Below are 22,643 nucleotides of genomic sequence, written 5' to 3'. Positions count from 1 at the left end.
TGAGATTATCTACAAAACTGTACTGAGCTGCTAGGGCTTAAGCGGTAACAGCAGCTCACTAACCAGGGATGAAAAATCCACCAACTCCTCACCGAGCCACAGTAGAAGCTGCACTTGGAGTGCTGCTAGAAACATGGGTGGACTAAGATAACGTTTGTGCAGTCAGGTGAAAAATTCAGACTCTATCTGGGTTCTCAAAAAGATGATACCAATGGCAACTCACTAAAATAAGTGCTCCAGCCAATGAAACACTAAAATAGCATGGTTAGATACTTTATTAAAGCCATTGTTGACCTGAGCAGCTCTATGGCACAGGATTCATAGAAACATAGAAAACAGGAAGAGGAGCAGGCTATTTGGCCCTTCGAACCCACTCTGCCTCTCATTATGATCATAGATACTCACCCACTCAGGAAGCTGTTCCTGCTTCTCAGCCCCCCTCATCCTTTGATCCCTTTGGACTCAAGTACTACATTCAACTCCTTGAAATCATACAATGTTTTGGCCTTAACTGCTTCCTGTAGCAATGAGTTCCACAGGCTCAGCACTCTGTGTCAAGAAATTTCTCATCTCAATTTTAAGTGGAATACCTTAGACTGTAACCCCTGGTTCTGCACTCCCCTGCCATTGAGAACATCTTTCCTGCATCTACCCTGTCTAGTCCTGTTAGAATTTTACAGGTTTCTATAAGATTTCCCTTCATTCTCCTAAATTCCAGTGAACATAATCCTAAGCAATTCCTCATATGTCAGTCTCGCCATCCCAGGAACCAGTTTGGTAAACCTTCCTTGCACTCCATCCATAGCAAGCATATCCCTCCTCAGATAAGGAGACCAAAACTGCACACAATATGCCAGGTGTGGTCTCATCAAGGCCCTGTTTAATTGCAGCAAAGCATCCCTGCTCCATATCTGAATCTTCTCACTATGAAGGCCAACATACCATTTACTTTCTTTAATGGCTACTGCACCAATTTGCTTACGTGAAATAGGAGGACTGTTTGCACATTCTCTTCTCTCAATTTGTAGTCATTCAGATAAGAATCTGCCTTCCTGTTTTTGTTACCAAAGTGAATAAGTTCGCATTTTTCCAAATTATTCTGCATCTGCCTTGCATTTGCCCACTCACTCAGCTTGTCCAAATCACACAGAAGCGTATCTACATTTTACTCACAGCTCACCCTTCCACTTGGCTTTGTGTGCTCTGTGCTCCACAGACAGTTGACAGAAACGTGCACAGAGACAAACATTGACTGCTGCTGCAGGATAATCAAATCGGTGAAGAACTAACTTTGGCATGTCTGAAAATTGTTGTTTTTCCACTACAAACTGCCCATACCCAAGTGCTTCTGACTAGCATATTTCACTTTCCAGGACTACATGGTTGTGGATTTATTGCAGCTTGGGGAAACCACCATAAACAGTCAATATGGAAAGGCCAGTCTAAGGTTTGCCTGCCACAGTAAACTGAGATGTTGGAAACTGGGCAGAAGCCTTCAGGTTTATGCTGACATGGAATGTAACTTGTAAATATCATGTATATTACAATTTCATTGAGTGCAACATGCAATATAGGAAAAAAAATAAATCTTGTTATACTCTCTTGTAATGTCCAATTTGAAATGCTTTGGAATGTACAAATTTTATGATAAAGTATATTTTCAGAAAAAAAATGTGCATTGTTAGATATTTTATTACAGCTCTCACCTATTGAGAGCAGGAACATTGGCAGCCCATTTCTAGGCCAGCTCCAGAAAAGAATCTGGAAATGCTTTGGCAGCAAACAAACTATACTTATTTAAAAGAAAAAACTGCCCAACACCTAGTTTCCCAGCATAAACAGTGTAATAGGCAAGTGAAATAGCCCACAAAATGTACAAGGAGACTGACAAATTGTCGCAGGCTCAAATTATGGACTCCAGTATACCTTCTGGGGCACACCAATAATTAGCTACCCAATTTTGCAATGCACCCTGGAACATATGGTACCTTCACAGAAATCTACTGCAGCGTTCCTTGACACTGGAGACCCTAAGCATATTTGTGTGCTTAAATTATCATTATACTACAATAGAAACAACTGTCCTTTTCAGACTCCAAGCATTTGATCCCATGATATGGATAACTGATTCCATTTGGTACCATGTGGCCTGCTTTCCTGCAGATTGTTGGCTATGTAAGACTGGCACCTGATAGTAGTAACATGGCAGACATGTGCTCATTTGAATCGTAGAATCCCTACAGTGTGGAAGCAGGCCTTTCGGCCCAACAAGTCAACACCGACCCTCAGAGCATCACACCCAGACCCATCCCCCACTAATCTATACATCCCTCAACACTATGGGCAATTTATCATGGCCAATCCACCTAGCCTGCACATCTTTGGACTGTGGGAGGAAACCAGAGGACCCGGAGGAAACCAGAGGACCCGGAGGAAACCCACGCAGACACGGGGAGAACGTGCAGACTCCACACAGACAGTCGCCCGAGGGTGGAATCAAACCCGGGTCCCTGGTGCTGTGAGGCAGCAGTGCTAACCACTGAGCCACCATGCCACCCCTGGTGTTGTCCCTTAGAAGAACAGCACAACCCTGCTGTATGCCTGTAGACAGAAAGGAGAGAAAGGCTCTATTGTCCAAACAGGGTTTTGCTGCCATAAGATAAGGCTGTTATGGAGTTACAACAGCCAGAATCTTTACAAAATCCTCAGCTGGCACCTAAGATGAGCACTGGATCAGGTTCAAGGATTCAACTACTGCACATTGGCTCTCAGAGTAATTATGCTGGTAAGGATGTTTGGTAAAGATGTAATTACAAGAGCTGAATAAATAAAATAAAGAAATCAGTGATAATAAACAAAACAATAAAATCAGAAGAACTGAAGTTGATAAATACAGTCATTGTATTTGCTGAATTTTAGGTGTAGCTTTGATAAAATGAATAGGAGCTCTGCTGGCTGATACACAAAGAAGTGACCAGCTTACAATAAGTAGATAATAGTATCCATTAGATGGGGAGATGATGTGGATATCACTGTAAATGCATTGACCAGACGGAGCAGTCAAGACAAAGCATTTCATGAGACTGGTTTCTCTCCTCTACGTTAGGGAGAAGATGATGACATCATGGTAATATCACTGGGCTAAATCCAAAGGTACAGGTGAATGCTGAAACCGTTTTCATTCCACCATGGTGACTAGTTAAATTTAATTTTAATTAATAAATCTGGAATTGAAAACCAGTCTCAGCAATTGTAACCATTAATTTTGCAACAAATAGGGGAAGTGATGGCCTAGTGGTATTATCACTGGTCTGTTAATTCAGAGACCCATCTGGTTCACTAATGTCCTTTGGGGAAGGAAACTGCCATCCTTACCTGGTCTGGTCTACATGTGACTCCAGAACCACAGCAATGTGGGTGACTCTGAACTGCCCTCTGGGCAATTAGGGATGGGCAATAAATGTTGCCTAGCCGGTGACGCCCTCATCCCATAAATGAATAAAAAAAAACAATTGTTGTAAAAACTCCGTTTGATTCATGAGAGCCCTTTAGGCGACGAAATCTGCCATGCTTTTTTGATCTGGCCTATGTGACTCCAGACCTACAGAAATGTGCTTGACTGTTAACTGCCTTTTCCAATCAGTTTAAAGGACAGTTAGGGAAGGGGAACAAATGTCAGCCTCAAAAGCAACATCTACATCCCAATAACATATTACAATGTAATTTTCAAATTCCTGTGCTATGCTTAGTGCCTTCCCCCCTTCAACTTTGATGAGGTAGAACACATTATCATATTCTTTGCTAACACAATATCACAGAACACACAAAACTAATCCAGGCACCTGAAGAAACACTTCAATGTCAAAACTGCAACCTCCATTAAATACCACGACCAACAGAATAATTAAAGTTCAGGGAAAGCACACATATGCCATCAGTTGGAGACGGCAGCCTTGATCACCCCTGTGCCAAGATTTACAGTTTCCTTGTGGGAAATGCATTTGCTAATTCATCCCCAGCAAGCTCCTATAAACAGCATGTGCAAACACCGTGCAATAATCTGTTTTGTGATGCTGATCGAGGAATAAATCTTGGCCAGGACACTAAAGAGGGGCAGCACAGTGGCTCAATGGTTAGCATTGCTCCCTCACAGCGCCAGGGACCTGGTTTGATTCCACCCTCGGGCGATTGTCTATGTGGAGTTTGCACATTCTCCTCCTGTCTGCTCCAGTTTCCTTTCAGTCCAAAGATACGCAGGTTTGGTGGATTTGCCATGGGAAATGCAGGATTACAGGGATGGGGGGGTTGTGGGTCTGGGTAGGATGCTCATCAGGGTGTCGATGTGGACTCAATGGGCTGAATGGCCTTCTTCCACACTGAACTCTCCTGTTGTTCTTCAAAATAGTGCCATGCAATCTTTATGCCCACCTAAACAGGCAGATGGTGCCTTGTTTTAACATATATTACAAAAGACGTCATCTCTGATCAATGCAACACTCTGTTAGTGTTGCAGTGATGTGTGAATCTTGATATTTTTGTGCTCGAGTCTTGGAGCAGAATTTGAACCCTGTGACTCAGATCAAGTGTGCTACCAATCAAGCCACAGTTGATATATGCATAATGTACACATTGGATTGCTACTAACACCTCCAATGACTATTTGGTGTGCTCTCATTACAGGATTATTCACAACGGCTGTAAACTTTAAAGCCACTGGCAGGTTTGCACATTTGGTGCAGACGTGTTGATGAATTGATAAAATCATTGTCTTATTCGTTTCTTCTGTTGTGAGATGCAATCTCTGTCAGCGCCATTGGAGAACTCTTTCCAACAAAAGCTAAAGATTGTATCTCAATTTATAACTTTAAATCTGAGATTATAGATTTACTATGGTCAAGGGCAATAAAGAATAAGAAGCAAAGGCAAATATTTGAGATACAGGTCAGCTATGATCTCAATGAATGGAGGAACAAGTTTGAGGGACTGAATGGCCTACTCCTGTTCCTACCTAACTGAAGGTAGTAAGTTGTGCTAATAAAGAGAGGCATTGATCAGTTGTTGCCATATGCTTCCTGTGTTGCCTCCCTTCTTGCAAAAATAATTCAAAGCGGTATTTACAGAGAAAGAGTAGTCATGCACTCTTTGAAATGGAACGGAAGTCTGAGTGAAAAGAAGAAAATCATAGAATCATACTGTGGAGAAGAAGCCTTTCGGTCCTTCAAGTCTGTACTGACAAAAACTAATCTAAATCTACACTAAAATGGCCTATTCCTGTTCCTACCTAACTGAAGGTTGTGGCTTATATGCAAGGTGGATCATGAAGCAAATGTAAGCAATGGAAGTAAAAGCATAAAGGAAAATTCAAATCAGCTGAGAAATTGCTGCAAATCCTTTTAAAGTACGTGCCACTCCCTATAAATAAACTCCCAGCAATATTGGAGACCCTGTTTTGAATAGGCATAACTAGTACTGAGAAAAATGGGAGATTGTAGTATGGGGCTCATCTCTGCTGTCTATCTGGAGAAAGATCAGTTGGACACTAATATGTGCAGAAATCTAGCATTAGGAGAATGTGGCCTCCATTTGCCTAATAATTAAATGGCATTCTTCAGGAATTCTGTGCATGTTCAAAATATTCTTTCATTAAATGTTAACTGTGCTTTCTTCCCACAGATGCTGCCAAACCTGCCGAGGTTCTCTAGCAATTTCTATTTTTGTTTCAGATCTCCAGCATCCATAGCTCTTTTTTCTATTATATAATGTTCAACTTCACCGAGTTGCTGTGACACAAAAATCCCATCCAGCAGAGATGCTTAATCTTCTCCACCTCCAAAAACAAACTGATTGGATTTCTAGTTTTCATTTGCAGGAACCTGGTCCACCTACACCAGTAACGAGGTTTACCAGCAAGAATCTTCACAGATTGGGATTCTGGCCCAACTTCAGTGCCAAATTTGATGTTTAAAATTTAAGATCTGCGCAAAATACTACAGTATCAATGGGAATAGCGGTAGTTATGTTTTTAATCCAGTAGCCTTATGTATAATTATTTTCAGTAATAAGAATTTTCAAATATATATGGAAAAGTTTAATTTATTCTTAGAACATGATAATTTAGAAGATAGTTCCAGGAATTTTATGATGATGAGAATTATCATTGAACTTCTTTCATTAGGCACAGATCAAATCATTGTGGAACTTGAATTCAGTGAACAAATTTTAGATGCCCAATAACTCATGCCTGCATGAGAGTAGACATTTTCTTAACTTTTTTCCTATTCACTTAAATTCCATACTCCACATGTTCTAGAAATTTATGTCTGTGCACTTCATTTGATGTCAGTTTGGTACTGCGTTTTCCTGTATTTGAGTGGCACTGCAAAGGCGATAGTTTTTGAACTTTGGTTTGAATATTTTAGAATGAATACGACATTGAAATGTTCCCCGGTTGTTATATCTGATATTTGATCAATCTTTTTGCTCACTTTTAGTTCTAACGTCCTCATGGTTCCTGTTCTCTCCTATTCTCATGACAACAGGCCATGAAAACACATCTAGAGGACTTCAATGTTGCTGTACTTGGAAGCCAATCTACTCTAACAATAGGGAAGAGATTAATTTCAGATAGCCAGTACTTTTCTTGACTTGTTGTTCGGAGAGATCAGAGATCAAAATGCATACGCACATTCAAAGACTAAGGAGAAAATTTAAAAACACATCATGGCAAAAACCACCATCAACCACCTTACCCTTCCACAGGAACCTGAACCAGTTAATTCTTACACAACTAGAATTTTTAATTAATAGAAAACAGGCCAGTTTCAGAACATTAACTCATATTGCATAATCTTAATATAAACAAGTTGAACGGTTATTTTTTGTCACATGGGTAAAGAGGGATTAGCAATTATCACGTCTTTTTTTTGGGGGTGGGGGCAAGTTGTATACGTAGGGCCATGGGAAGATATGTAGAACTACAGTAGGAAATGTTTTGATTCACATCAGCTAATGAGAACTGCTTGTGGGAATGATAATGGAGAACAAAAGAACACCACCATGGAGGTCTCTTGTATACTCAAGTGACATATTGCTCGTGTTTTAGTAATGTAAATGTTAAACAATTTATCTGCAGTTTTGGATGAATGCCTGAAATTTTCGGATGGCTTTGATCACATTGAGATTTTCAACTGCACATTTCAACACTGTCTCATTATCATAATTCATTACTTATTTTAATTGCCAGACATACACATACATTTTCTTGCTCTTTGTCTAAATTCACAATTATACAATGTTAATATTTTATAAAGTAAACCCCTCCAACATTTTACACAGGAATCAATCAAAGGACCTTTGCAACAGTTACATAATTATCAGTGACTCACTAACATACACACTCAGCAGAAATACATCATAAAATGCTCAAGGGTCACTTTAGCGCAATACCTACTTTTACCTCGTACATCCTATAAACTGTAGCTAAATGCAGTAAGGTATTGTTTATGATACGAGTATCACAGTACACTTATTTCGATGAAATTGTCCACAGATTGATAGTTTGAATTTAGAAAGAATGTTCCATATAGGAGGTAAACTAGAAATATAAAAATGGCTAGATTTACTTCCTCTCCAACTCATACCAGCCCTAGAGGAAGTAAAGGCAACCGTATTGGGAAGGAGAAGACTGACAGGTATACATAAGAATCAATGTAACCTCAGTTGGCTAATAAGCTGAAAATTCTAAGTTCTGAACTAACATTCCAAATACAAAAGGTTTGGAACGCAGAGGATGGCAACAGATACTTTAATGCTGATCCACAACTTTTCTATATCTATTTAATATCCACTGTTACAGGATCTCATTTACTTATTCTTACATGGTAGATAGTATGAAATTCACTAGACCTAGAAGGATGAGCAAATCGGAGATGTTGGCCACTTAAAACACAAGGTAATCTTGCTGCAAAGAAAATAAGTTGTTTTTCTTTATCTTACATGTAGATTTTATGCTTTTTGTACATACTGCACATTGACGAACAGAACAAATTGTTCTTTTTTGTTTCACTGTCCCAATTCAAAGAACCAGACTATTAAGGCTTGACAATGATGTGGTGCCTAAGGAATAACACTAACTTAAATTGCTCACCAAATGATCGTCACGTAGAATAAAACTATGTGTAATGATAGAAGGGAAGAAAATATTATTTAAAACTTTAGAGAAATGCCTTTATAAAGAAAAAATGTAGCTCAAGTGCTTAGCATAGCTTGTATGCAATTTTCCTTTAAGTCAGTATAAACACTCCCATATAGAAATTAAAAAGCTTGGAAAATGTACCCTTTAACAAAGGACAGGTCTTCTTTTGTCTGTTACATTAAAATGACTTGGTATTTTTAATTACCATGCTCTTGGGCAAATCAGCTTACTTGATTTTGCACTTTATGGAATTCCTATTTGCTTCAGCAAGTATAAAGATAGCTAATAACATAGTTGAACGAGGTCCTTTTGGAAATACAAATGCCAAATGGTTTTGCAACTCAATATTCTACTTGATTGCAACAAAATGAACAAGATATCTTAAGTCACCAAAATTTTTCTTGTTTCTTCAAATGTGCATCCAGCAACAAATTCGCATCAAAATGATTAAGAATATAATTCAGTGCTTATTTATTCTGGGAATGAACTGAAAGATGATTGGATCAGGCACAAGATTAGTACTAGATTACACTCAGCAGCTGAACTGATTTTTAGCTTAAAAGTTCTGTTCATTCATTTTTAATTCAAGCAACATAGAAGACTGGATCTATAAAGCATTGTGTGATTGAGTACTAATATTCAGGCTTGCACTCTTAATTCTCCACATAATCAGTCCCAAATCTCCACTGCTCCAATAAAACACATTAGAATTGTGTATTTCCTTGCGTAAATAATATTGTTTTTTTTTCCTTTCCTCAGTGTTGCGCCAAATACTATTTTCTCTTCCTGCACATGGTGGCTCATGACACAATAGTTTTGCATAAGCTAACATCGGAGCAGCTGCACACATGACTATTCTTCACATCAGTCTGTGCAGCACATATCAGCAGGAAACAAACAGAAATCACTAATTCCTCTTAAATCCATCTCTGCCTGTGCCTGTAGCAAAGGTCAGTGCATAATGAGCACGAATTGGAATTGCTCAGGGAGTTGGGGGTTGGGGAATGGTGGGAGGACATCCAGTCTAATGATAGTGCACTGCAACATCTTAGGCTGAGATCAGTTTACACAATATAGGTTGTATTTGGAATCACGTCGTCTGTTACCACTACTGAGATATGTTTGCTCTTGCAATCATTGAGGAGCCAGAAATGATATATTTTTCATATCTTAAGTCATTCTGGATCTTCTCATGCTCTTCTACTGCCAACTGGTGGCAAAACAGTACTGGCAAAGAGGTGAATCGCAGATTCCTCCCATTAGACATCCTTACAGTTGTAAGTACATGACACAGCAAGAGCTCAGAAGAAGAGTGGAAAGTAAGATGGATAAAATGTTTAAGAAAATTTCTAAAAACATTTTAACTAATGGACACATCCCTATTTCAGCATTAATCTCTTAATAAAATAGCAAGTCACAGTTCACACCATTTTACCAAGATATATGCTTTCTGATTTACTTATTTACAGAACAGTGCGAAAGCAAGAAATATTGAGGTCTCAATGTGCATTTTTAAATAAAATTTTCTAGACACAAAGCAGAACACTTGAAAAGTACATCTGGATACTCTAAGCACTATTTTGTAGAATGATTTGAACCCAACGATGCTCCTTGTATCATCATAACATTTTACAAAGCGTAAGCTCTCATCACTCCAAGGATATTTCAACATGTTAAATACTCGTCCTGCTCAAATGTCTTTTCCTAGTAGACGATCTGCCATTGCTACTTTGCAAATATCAATGTATTAACCCTGTATGATGCATATGTATAAAAGAAAATTCAACAAACCTAAGTTTGTTTTGTAAATGGTTCACAGATATATTGAAAAATATTGCAATGTAATTGGCATCTTTAAAGCATGAAGAGATGACTAGAGAAAACTGTACATAAAGTTGTTTTTAAAAATGCAGTTTCCCAGATTACTTTAGCCCCCCTAATAGTTTTTCTTCATGAGTCAATCTGGATTGCAACATGAATGGAAAGGGGTTCAAAGATCAGAGGAAATAATGAACGTTTTCCCATTCTTTTCAAAGTGTAGTCATGAGTTTATCTTGGTCAACACTATGTTTCCTGCCTCCCATGTTCTTCATATTTTGCTCTTGAACATATCTTGCGTTTCTGCCATTTCCTTCCTGCGATGGTGTCCGGTTGTAATATTTGTGCCTGTCATCATTGGGCGATGGCCTGTACCATGTGCACAGCGAGCAGTTAGTGAGATGAGACTTTACATAACATATGGATATCAAGTCATGGTTACTGAACAATTGTAAATGCATGCATGGTAGGGTTGGAGGGAGGAGAGAGATAGAGGGGGAAACAGTGAAAAAGACAGGGTTACATATAACGGGAAATGATGGTTAAACATATCTTCTATCGTTTCAACAAAACTAGTGACATGGTCATCATTGCTATCAAATCATTCCAAATGAAAGTAGCAAGGCGTATGATTGCAATGTCATGCACTGAGGAATTTGTAGAATGAAGTTACTGTAGTGCTCTACAAACTAACTTTCCAGCACATGCAGGGACATGCAGAATTCCTTCCCAAAGGCTTGAAATGCTGATAAATTCCACACATACTGCTTCCTTTGAACACAAAACCTTTTTATTCTTTAAGGCCTGATAAATTATCCAAAAGGCTACAAGATATTTATTGTGTCATATCTCCTCTCTTTGGGATAGCTTTACAGACCATGGTAAACTTTAAGATCAAGAGTTGAAAAGTGATTTACGATAGTAAAATGTTTAGTTAAATATCAAACTCACAAATTCAACAAGTAATGCTAGTGACACTAACACAAATGCACACACCATAATTGAGCCATTAGGAAGGATGGTTTTAAAATTAAATGAAAGTACTCTACCACATATTTCCCTCCACCAGACAATTTTCAGTAACAGACCACAGAAACTGAAATCACCCTCCACCTTGTGATTGTGAATAGCAGTACAGCAGGGATGGTCTTCAGCAACAGAATACCCGATTTTTTGTTTTAAAAACAAAAGGAACATTCTTAAGTAAAATAAATTTATCAAGAAAAGAAAGTAATCCATCAATAAACCATATTCAACAGTAAAAAGGAAAGGCTTGGTCTATTAATGTTAAACTGGTATTTTAATTATTTAATTATTGTTGTTCTTTGGTGTGCAATATATTTAGGACTGGTAGCTTGGAAGGAACGATAATTCAATAAGTATTAATTAATTAATTTAACCCAAGAAGGCATTAAATACAAGTTGAACTTTGTTTTTCCCCTGCCTATCACTTTAGAAAACCATCATGCTTAAACATTAGTTCACTTTATTTCAAATAATTCTGATACATTGCACACCCAAGCAGCTGATTCAACTGATGATCTGGGTTATGTAAACTATTAATAAATTTAAAATTCAAAACATTTACTATGTAATCTTTAAGATATCGAACCATCTTACCTAACATTACTGGAATGCCAGTGTTGTTGCACAGGGGGTATGTTGCACATATATGGAGTCTAAAAGTCAATAAAGAGAAAAATTACTGATGTTTCCAGTCTACCAACTTTAAATTGTATGATAGCTAGTGTATTGTATTTACTCATCATTTTTATTATAATACTTGACAAGCCAAATATCAGTTAGGATCTCACATGATAGACCATAATCTTTGAAAAAGAAGAATGCATGGAAGAATCAAGGGTAAAAAAAGGCAAGATTCCAGCATTGAATTGAAATACAAAACATCTTATGTTACAACCTTTAACAAAACAAACACAATTGATAATAATTAAATAGGTATACTGAATAGGCAAGGTAATGATTCTAACACACATGCACTACATATATACTACTTAGATTTTGCATTCAGGATCAGTATGAGGTAAATGTGGATTAACAGACAAATTACAGTCAAACAGCCCATAGACTGCACTTTTAAATGGTCAATGGAACAGATCTGTCTTAACTGCAAATGTTAGTGACACTGTAAAGTACCAAATGTCATGAAAATGCTATCCCTTTTGTGTGGAATACCAAATGTTCACTTTAAAGATCCAGGCTTGGAATGCCCAATTAGCCTTTCCGACTCAGGCTGCCTTAAAAACCATTCATTTCATGATAGTTCAATCTCCTCCTAAGATCATGTTGCCAGATTTCTGAAACTGCTCCCAAATGCCTAAGTACCAGCATTACTTCAGCTTATATCAAGCACTGAGCTTCATTAAGCTGCCACTAAATTTCTCTAAGCTCCAATGTTTCTAAGCCGCATCCAACAAATATTGCTTGTGGGCTTCCTTCACCCCACTCTCTTAGAATCCCTACAGTGTGGAAACAGGCCATTCGGCCTAACAAGTCCACATCAACCCTCTGAAGACCATCCCACGCAACCTCATCCCTTATCCCTGTAACCCTGCATTTACCATGGCTAACACACCTAACCTACACATCCCTGAACACTATAGGCAGTTTAGCATGGCCAGTCCACCTAATTTGCACATCTTTGCACTGTTGCAGGAAACTGGAGCACCTGGCAGAAACTCATACAGACGTGCTGAGAATGTGCAAACTCCACACCGGCAGTCCCCTGAGGGTAGAATCGAACTGGAGTCCCTGGCGCTGTGAGGCAGTAGTCCCAACCACTGAGCCACTGTGCTGCCCGCTGTACTGAATTACCAATTGCTTGCAGGTCTTTTTAGGCACAACTTTTTTCTACAGCGCAAAGCCATCAATCCCTGGAACTCCTCTAACTGTTCCTTCAGTTTCACACTCTCTTCCAGCTTCAAACTGCCAATAACTTCTTTAAGGAAAAACACACATCCAGGTAAATTGAAGCCACAGAAGATTTTTAAGCATGACCCATCTCTCTAAGGCAATGCAGCTGCTCCGAATATCCTTGACCTGACTCTTAGATTTAGTATCCTTCATTTATAATTTAATCTTCGAAATGATAAAGTAAATGGACTGTACACTATTTAAGAGTTCATCATATGCTTTCAATTAAGTTATTTTTAAGTCCCAAAACAAACTCTATCATTACCGCAAAAAATCAGAACTCCAACTTAGCAAGTTCACCTGCTGTTTCTGATCCGACATTTTCATCTATTAATTGCTGTCTAAGTGCATACGGTCTTAAAGGGTTAATGCGGAAGAGTATATCGAGCAATAGGACTCAGGTGGTGGAGCAGCTTTGGATCTCAGAAAGTAAGACTTAGTATCAATCTCTCCCTCAGTCTCAGCAACATCCATCATCCTGACATAACTTGTATGTAGTACCTATAAGGAACAAGCTACATCTTGCTTAAGGCACAAAATCTATTCTGGCAAAGATATGTCTTACAATTTAATGGCAAACAGTGAAGACAGCATTTTGCAGCCTCTCACAACATCAGCAGCAGTGAATGTCTGAAGGTTTTTTCTCAGTCACAGCTTTGAGGTGGCTGCCGGTGCAGAAGGTAGTAGTGGAAGAGCTGAACATTTGAGAAAACCATCGAAGACAGCCTTGTGGCAAGATTTTACAAGCCAACCTCCAGTCAACGATAAAAACATTTCAGACTACGTAAGGTACATGCAGCAGCAAGAATGAGTGAGGAACTCCATGGAGCTGGAGTGCCTGCTTATACTAGATTGCACCAGGCACTGAATTGTAGAAGCAGTCCCTCATCAAGACTCAGTCTGAATAGGAATGGACATCAGAGGCTGCTTGCATAAAGTTCAAATCTTCAGTGGGCAAGTAAATACCTCTTAAAAACAGGTGGAAAGATACAAATAAACATAGCAGCCAGCTCAAATCAAACAATGCTGCCACAACAAGTGGGCACCATGAGTCACAGAGAAATCAGAACTAATTTACAATGAGGTTGCAGACCCAGGAACATTGCAAACTATAGAAAATTGATGGCACAGAAAGAGGCCATTCAGGCTACTTGCACTGCATAACCAGAATTAAAGAGACAAATTAGAAGACTACGTAGACAAAAATCAATCAGATGAAGCAAGTTAGGAGATATTAGAGGCTGCAGAAAAAGTGGGAGATCAATTAAAAAGTGATTGTGGGAAGTATTTAGTTAAACAGCATAAAGCAAGATTCATCCACAAAATAAGTGAAGCAAAATTGAGATTATTATTAGGGCTACAGACAGCAGGAATCATCGAGAGAAATCCATTAAAGGAGCAGGATTCATCTTGTAGAACCTAGAAGTGCAGGATACATATAGTAAAGTTGTTAAGGAGACTGAAGTAGTTTATTAAAGCCACAAGCAGTGTGATTCATTTGCTAAAGCTATTAAGGAAACAGGAATTGTTTATTGAAGTCGTGAACAGCAGCATTCATTAAGAAAAGTCACAAAGAATTTGGGAATTATCAGAAATTAAAAGGGAAAGCATTGGAATAAAGTAAAGTAAGAGGTAACAGGATTGAAACAGATTGAAGATGCTGAGGTGACTCAACAGGGCGGATGTGAATAGGATGCGCTCACTAATGGAAGAATCCAGAACTAGGAAAAAGTTCTCAAGGGAGGCGAGTCTTTGGAATTCCTGAAATGGTGGTGGAAGCAGAGTCCTTGTATATTTTTGAGGGCCGAGATAAAAAGATTCTTGTGAAGCACGTGGGTGAAAGATTATCAGGGTAGTTGCAAATGCAGGTTTGAGGTTACAATCAGATTAGCCATGAACTTACTGAATGGCAAAGCAGGGTTTAGGGGCTGAATGGCTTACTCTTACTCCTGGTATGCTTGTTCATATATACAACATGTTCATGTTTGTACAAAAGAACAAGATTTAACTAAAGAATCCAATAAAGCGAATCCATAAACAATTTAATTAATGATTTCTACAGACTAATGGCAAATGAGACTATAGAGCTCTAAAGTTAAAATTCATAACAGACAAATTTGTTGTTGGAATTGCTAATGAGTCCTTGTCAGATTTTTTATAATCAAAAGATTAGAATGGAAAGCCATTCAGATGTTGAGTGAAGCAGCTGGCTGGAACCAATACACATTAATTCTAAGATGAGAAGGTGAACTTTATCAGAGGAGATCCACAGAATCCTTTTAGTTCATAAGATGCAAAAATTCTAAAGCAACAAGTGGGAAATTAGTAATGTGTTAGAGACAGACATCAGACACTAAATGTCAGTGTCAATGCTAAGGAGCAAGGCACAAGCAGTGTCCAGTTATTTAAAAAGAATGCTTAGACTGGTTCCCTTTGACTTTCAGACATGGCCATTTGGTTGAAGCTGCTGCTATATGTTGTTGGTGTAATACTGAAATAGCATGGTGCAAAGCACCACCTTGCCTGGTCAGTTCTCCAAGTCATTAACAAGCTGTCTACTCTCCCTATACACTAATAAACAGGAAAACACAGAGGCTAGCATTCTCTAAGTTGTCAGGAAGTGAGTGAGTGCTCAGTAATGAAGATAAAAACTGTGAGATGCAGTCTGCATAGGCAAATGGGGTATGCATCTCCTTCAAGATTAAGCAATGTGACAGAAGCATGCAACTTGTCCCTGAGCTTCAAAGTTAAGTCCTGAATGGCGCGGGAGTCAGTGCAAGAGCAAACATGATACAATGCAGGGAGGCTGATAATTTTCCATTTCCAAGTTACTTGGATGAAGAGTGGAGGAGGATGGAGTCCGCGGAGACATTATGATGAAGACAGAGTTAGATGAAGGTCCCAAGAAACAAGCAGTGAGCTGTTCTCACCAGGTACAACTATGTTGACTTTTATGTCAGGAATTTCACCATATAGCTTCTCAGAAAGGAGAGAGGAGAATTGGAAGCTGGATAAAAATGATCCAAGTTGGCCTATTAATGAGATGCAAGAGCTACTGCTGATCATTCACAAAATTCTGAACTCGTGGTTTAAACTTTGAGGGGAAATCTGGACATATTTCCTCAATAGAGATTCTAATGTTTTCATTTTTGGAGTATTTTCAACATTTCTTGCCATTGCTCACATCACTCAAGGGAATGGAAAATTCCACCCAAAATCACAGAACAGTGAGACACCAAACAGCCACTTAACAAGCTTAATGAACTACAACAGCCCACATTAGAAGAAGAGTCAAAGGTAGTCCTGGAGGAAATAGGTTACCCAGATCTAGCCTTTTGGCAAGGAATTATTTCTGAATGGGCATCTTACCAATTTTAAGTTTGATACAATATATTATCAGGTACTATACATAGTTGAAACACTTTATACAGCCTACAGTAGTGCAACTAGATGGACACAGTCTGCAGAGGGATATAAACAGGTAAAATGAGGGGGCAAAAACTTACCAGATGAAATACAATATGGGAAAATATATGGTTATGCAATTTGCCAAGCAAAATGCAGGAGCTGATTACTTAAATGATGAAAAACTACAGACTGATTTGGAAATCCTCAATTATAAATTACAAAAAGTTAGTGTACAAGTTCAGCACATATTAGGGAAGGCAAATGAAATTGCTTTTGTTTCAAAGGGAATGGAGTATTAAGGTAGGGAGGTCTTACTAAACCTATACAAGGTCAACCACAGTAGTAATAGTATGAATAGTTTTGTGTTCTTTATCTAAGGAAAGATATACTCACATTGGACCCCGTCCAGAGAAGATTTACTAGGTTGATTCTGATATGGAGGGAGTGTCTTAAGAGGAGAGGTTGAATAGGTTGGACCTGTACTCATTTGGAGTTCAGAAGAATCAGCAGCGAACTTGTTGAAACATAGAAGATTTAAATTGACAGGGTAGATGCAGAAAGATAGCTTCCCTTTATCGGAAAGTCTAGGACCAGAGGGCACAGTCTCAGATTAAGAGGCGACCCACAAAGGACAGAGATGAGGAAGAATTTGTTTGTTCAGAGGGTAGTGAATCTGTGGAATTCTTTACCATAGGGGGCAGTTGAGCATATCCAAGGTTGACATGAATTTTTAATCAGTTAAGGGAATCAAGTAGGGGAAAGGCGGGAAAGTGCAATTGAGAATGATCAGATCAGCCATGATATTTCTGAATGGCAGAGCAGACTGAATGAGCTGAGTGGCCCTGGTCTTTCCTACAATCTATGGTCCATGAAGGAATAGCACTTCAGATTAACGGTATACTACAAACAACCTTCCAACACAAGTGGGGTCAGATATTAAAGACCTTGCACATATTTCACAAATAAGACTCATCATTCTTGAGCATGAATATATGTTTTGACCTGAATTTTCAGCAACTGGCACAGAAGGTGACAAACTAGTTAATATCAAGAAACTACCTTTCAAGCAACAGTCAGTTATCAACATCTGTTTAAGGAAGTACCAGAGAATAAGATATAGAAACTTTGGTTACTAGTCAAGGGACAGCTGGTAAAAGATTCCACAGGGCTTCATAGATTCAGGATGGAATCTAAACAGAAGACAGAATCCATTGGGATTAGCTATGTTGACATAATAAACTTATTTCTTCACGTAACGTCAGCAGGATGGAAATTGACTCTACAGAGCTGGCAGAAAATGTTTTCCAATCCAATTATCACTGATGAGAATTCAGACTGCAATAATTAGTGAAGTTTGCAAAGAAATGCAAATGGCTAGACAGCAAATGAGCAGTATACATCACTTGAACTCATTGGCAAATTCTCAATTGATGTAATTCAGACAGCAATATAATTTGGTAAACAGAGAGCAATAATAGACTTGAGTTTGATGTCAGACGATGAGAAGACATGTTCAAGCAAGACACTTAATCCCTATATCTTCTCAGGAAGAAATATCAGTACTAATGACTGAAATCATCCCAAATCTGAAGCGATTGTCAAGTGGTACAATTGAGAATGAACACATTGGTTTTACAAGCAATTTAATCATTGTAGGTAAAGGAAAACATCCAACCTAATGAACAAGTTGAAATAAAGAGTCTACACACTTCAAGAGAAATTTAAGAATAAAAACCTGCTCTCACAGATTGAGGACATGGTACAAACACCTCCAAGGTCACTGCCGCTGAGAATGAGATGAACAATGTCCACAGCTTTGCACCACATTCAAGAAGAAATTGCCTGGCTCAGAGAATCCAGGATACTGTAACAGCCTGGTTTGGAGATACAGGGTCATGCCAAAAATAAAATATAAGTGCCTGGTCCAGAAATTCAAAATATTACAATAAATAAAGCATATGTTCTAAAAGGACAAGTGTCCTCTGCAAAGCAAGTTCATGAATTTAAAAGGTTCTGCAGATATTAGAATTCATCAATTGCTTGTTTCAGCAGAATGACAATTTCAGCAAAGGAAATCCAAGAGATAAGGCTCTCTAGTTTTAACAGGGCTCACAGACCTTACATTGTCAAGAACAGAATTAAAGTGAAGCGTATTTAACTCAGAGACCTATCAATCTTCCAAATCTGAGAACAGTGAAACCTTCAGATGCTGGAATTTGAAAGGTCAGAGACTTGGGTGGAGATGGCTAGGGTTAAATGTAATTACATACACAAAAGTGTTACGATAATAGTGCAAGAAATGTGCGAGGGGAAATGTCATAAAAGGGTGTCAGGGTCTGAAAGAATTAATGCATTAAGCACTGCTCAATGTAATTTCACACAGACTTGTCTGGTGGAACAGTTCTGGATCATGAAGAAGTAAGATATAGCATCAAATCTAGTCTCAGTCACAATGTCTATCATATCAATGTAACTTGTACCTAATTGCTTTCATGAAATAAACTGCCTCTTCCTTAAGACATGAGTCACTTCCTCTTAGATCGTCAAGTGGTTTTCCTCTTCCACAACAGACCAAGCAGGCTATTTAGATCCTTACCGAGAAAGAGGATGGTGACAGCAAATATGTCAGATAGATTTCAAGGTGAGATGCAGTACAGATTCATTTAACAACACTAATCTCAAAGCAACATGATCCGCAACCTCTTATGTATAATAGTTTTCCCAGTGCTTCAGTTGTATTTATCTTTTTATTTACAATAAATCTTTAATTCTTAAAACTAAATAGTTTATACGAAAACAAATGAACTAGTTATTAGCAACATATACAGTAATGCTAACTTTACCTGGTATCCACACATTCCTGCACTGTTCTGTGAACTGATGAAAAAGAAAATAGATTCAGTGAATAAAAGCATGAAAACAAAACTAATTCTAATAATTTAAAATAAAAATGAAAAGTGCTGGAAATAGACAGCCTATCTTTACTGGAAATATATTGCTGTTCCTTCACTGTCATTGGGTCAAAATCCTAGAATTCCTTAAGGACATTGTGGGTCAACCTTCACATGGTCAGAAGTCACATGACACCAGGTTACAGACCAACAAGTTTACTTGAAATCACAAGCTTTCCGGAGCATTGTCCCTTCATAAGGACTTCAGGGGCAGTGCTTAGAAAACTTGTGATTTCAAATAAACCTGTTGGACTATAACATGGTGTCATGTGACTTCTGACTTTATCCACCCCAGTCCAACACTGGCACCTTCTCATCAAAACTACAGGCAAACTGCAGTGGTCCAAGAAGGCAGCTCACCACCACCTTCTCACGGGCAATAGATGCTGGCCAGCCAGCGCCACCCATGCCCTGCAAGTCAATAAAATAAAACCATAGTACTGTGGAACTATGTACTATCAGAATTAATTTCCACAAAAGAATTTTCCTGATGCTAATTGGTTTAGATTTTTAAATTTATAGGAAATGTTAAAATGTTACTAAATGATAGGTAAACGGAAACAGATTACAAATAATCTTCTTTATCACATAAGCAACTCAATGTAGGAGCTTTAAATACTTGTTTGTCTTTCAATACTTGCATTTTTCTTTATTGGCCACATCGAGTTCATAGAATCATAGAATCCCTACAGTGTGGAAACAGGCCCTTCGGCCCAACAAGTCCACTCCGACCCTCAGAGTATCCCACCCAGACCCACCCCACTATAACCCACCTAATCTACACATCCCTCAATATTACGGGCAATTTAGCATGGCCAATCCACCTAGCCTGCACATCTTTGGACTGTGGGAGGAAACCGGAGTATCCAGAGTAAACCCACGCGGACACGGGGCGAATGTGCAAACTCCACACAGACAGTCACCCGAGGCTGGAATCGAACCTGGGCCCTGGCCCTGTGAGGCAGCAGTGCTAACCACTGAGCCACCGTGCCGCTTTACCGCCACAAGATAGTGAAAGATTTCATTTCAACAAATTCACCCCAGACTGTGAACTATAAATTCTCTGATCTTTCAACAAAACCATATCTCACTGGAATCCGTTTAGCTATTCTATCTTGTAACCATCCTGATCAGTGTGTGGTTTTTCTGATATGTTGATCAAACTAGCACCATATTAAAGTGTAGATTACCAAACTATTGAAAAGCCTTATATTTAAGCTCTTTTCTGATGTTCTGTACATAAATTCTAGTCTATATTAGCTTTTGAACCGCAGTACCACTTCCATTGGGCACTGTAAATTAAACCAATAGAAACAGAAGGAATAGATCATGTGGCCCTCGAGCCTGCCCTGCCAGTCAATTCTGCTGGAACTCCACTTTTTGTTCACTCTGCATATCCCTCAGTTGCCAAGAAAACAAAAATCCATCTATTCCAGTGTTGAACATATTCACTAAAGGAACATCAACATCATCCATGGGAGAGAATTCCAAATATTCATAACCTCCAATAAAGGCGTTTATCCTCAAGTTACCTGACAACAAGATATAGGTGCAGAATTAGGCCATTTGGCTCATCCAACTTGCTTCACCATATCATGTCTGATATGTTTCTCAACCCCACTCTCCTGCCACCTCCCCATAACCCTTGTTACCTTTACTAATCAAGAACTTATCTATTTCCTTCTGAAAGACACTCATTAACCTCTGCGGCAATGAGTTCCAAAGATTCACCACCCTCTGGTTGAAGAAATTCCTCCTCATCTAAAAGGTCGCCCCTTCACTCCAAGGCTGTGTCCTTGGGTCCTAATTTCTCCTACTATTGGAAACATCTGCTCCATGTCCACTCATGCCAGGCCTCTCAGTATTTTGTAAGTTTCAATGTGGTGCCCACTTCATCCTTCTAATACAAACCCAGAGTCCTTAAGTGCTCCTCATATGACAAACCTTTCATTCCTAGGACTCAGACTGTGCCCCTTATTCTAGATTCTCTAGACAGGGGAAACAATTTCTCAGTGTCTATGCTGTCCATCCCTTTCAGAATCTTGGATGTTCAAATGTGATAACCTTATACTCAAATTCCAGACAGTATAAGCAAAATTTATTCAGCCTCTCATCACAGGAAAACGTTCTCAAATCAGGAATCAATGTGGAGAACCTTTACTGTACTTCACGAAAAATGGAGACCAAAACTGTGCAAGGAGCTTGAGGCGTGGTCTCACCAAAACCCTATTCAAACTCTAACATCTACAAGAAATGAAGGCACTCTATACGTAAACAAGGGCAGAAAACATAGAAAGAGACAAAGTCAGATAGGAACATTGCTGGCAAGGGAAGTTATGGAGCTAAAGTCTAAAAAGGTGATTAAACAAAGGCAGAGTGCCAGGCCGGATACAGCCTTACATAAGATGCTGAGGAGCTTTTGAATGAGCCTCTCAAAGCTTTCCTCATGCAGACTGTGGTTTGCAACCCTTCTAACATTCAGGGAACCACAGCTCCTTACAAAGTTGGATTGACTCCATGAAAAGCACAGAGTAGTACACAATGTCCATCTCCACAATGCAGCCGGCTAGTTCAAGAGTTGTAGTGAAAGACTGAAATCCGATTAGCCCACATCCTGGAAAGATCCTCTCAAGAGTTCAAAAGCCATCCAGACTCAACATAAATCCAGGCTGACAGTGAAAGGAAACCCTACTAAAAATGAGTTAAAATGCTGTTCGCAATGCACAGTATCTGTAATAAAAATGGGGTGATAGGCAATCATGAAACACAAGGAACTAGATATAATAGGGATTACTGAGACATGGCTACAGAAAAACAAAGACTGGAGTTTAAATATTTCAGGGTATATTTAGATAAATCGAAGGAGAACAGAGATGGAGTAGTTGTACCTACTTGTGATAACATAATGGCAGTAGAAAAAAAAGCAGCTATCAGTAGGACAAAAATTGAATCTGTATTTATAGAGAAACAAGACAACAAAGGATCACTCAGACTAATAGATATGATCTACAGAGCATTTTACAGTGGAAGGGAGGCAGAGAAGGAAACATACAGGTAAGTTAGAGAATTGGTCATTGCTTCGTGTGTTATTTTTATTCATGGCATGTTTTATCTAACCTGATATTAATTGGCCGACAAGTTATGTAAAGTGGATAAGAGAATAGAGTTGCTACTACATGTACAAAACTCATTTCTAACCCAATACTTAACAAGCCCAAAAAGGAAAGATTTGCCTTTGAATTTATCAAAGGAAAACAGACCAAAGCAGATAGGAGAAGTAAAAGGAGACAATGAAGTAATCATGACCATGGTATAAGTTTGTATGATTAAGACCCAGT

General features: G+C 38.7%; 1 protein-coding gene across 1 annotated transcript in view; it reads right to left on the bottom strand.

Annotated features, from left to right (window-relative positions):
- Positions 1-22,643, bottom strand: part of LOC109935447 (band 4.1-like protein 4B) — a 278,476-nt gene that overhangs the window by 113,430 nt on the left and 142,403 nt on the right. The window contains exons 14-15 of the mRNA XM_048614210.1: positions 19,198-19,231; positions 11,633-11,691 (exon numbers count right to left, since the gene is read on the bottom strand). Of these exons, the coding sequence (XP_048470167.1) occupies positions 11,633-11,691; positions 19,198-19,231 (93 nt within the window). The remainder of the gene's footprint in view (positions 1-11,632; positions 11,692-19,197; positions 19,232-22,643) is intronic.

Source organism: Rhincodon typus, chromosome 2, assembly GCF_021869965.1.
Source record: "Rhincodon typus isolate 14 chromosome 2, sRhiTyp1.1, whole genome shotgun sequence".
Taxonomy (NCBI): domain Eukaryota; kingdom Metazoa; phylum Chordata; class Chondrichthyes; order Orectolobiformes; family Rhincodontidae; genus Rhincodon; species Rhincodon typus.
Note: the sequence above shows the minus strand (reverse complement) of the source record. Positions and strands in the feature narration are given on the sequence as shown.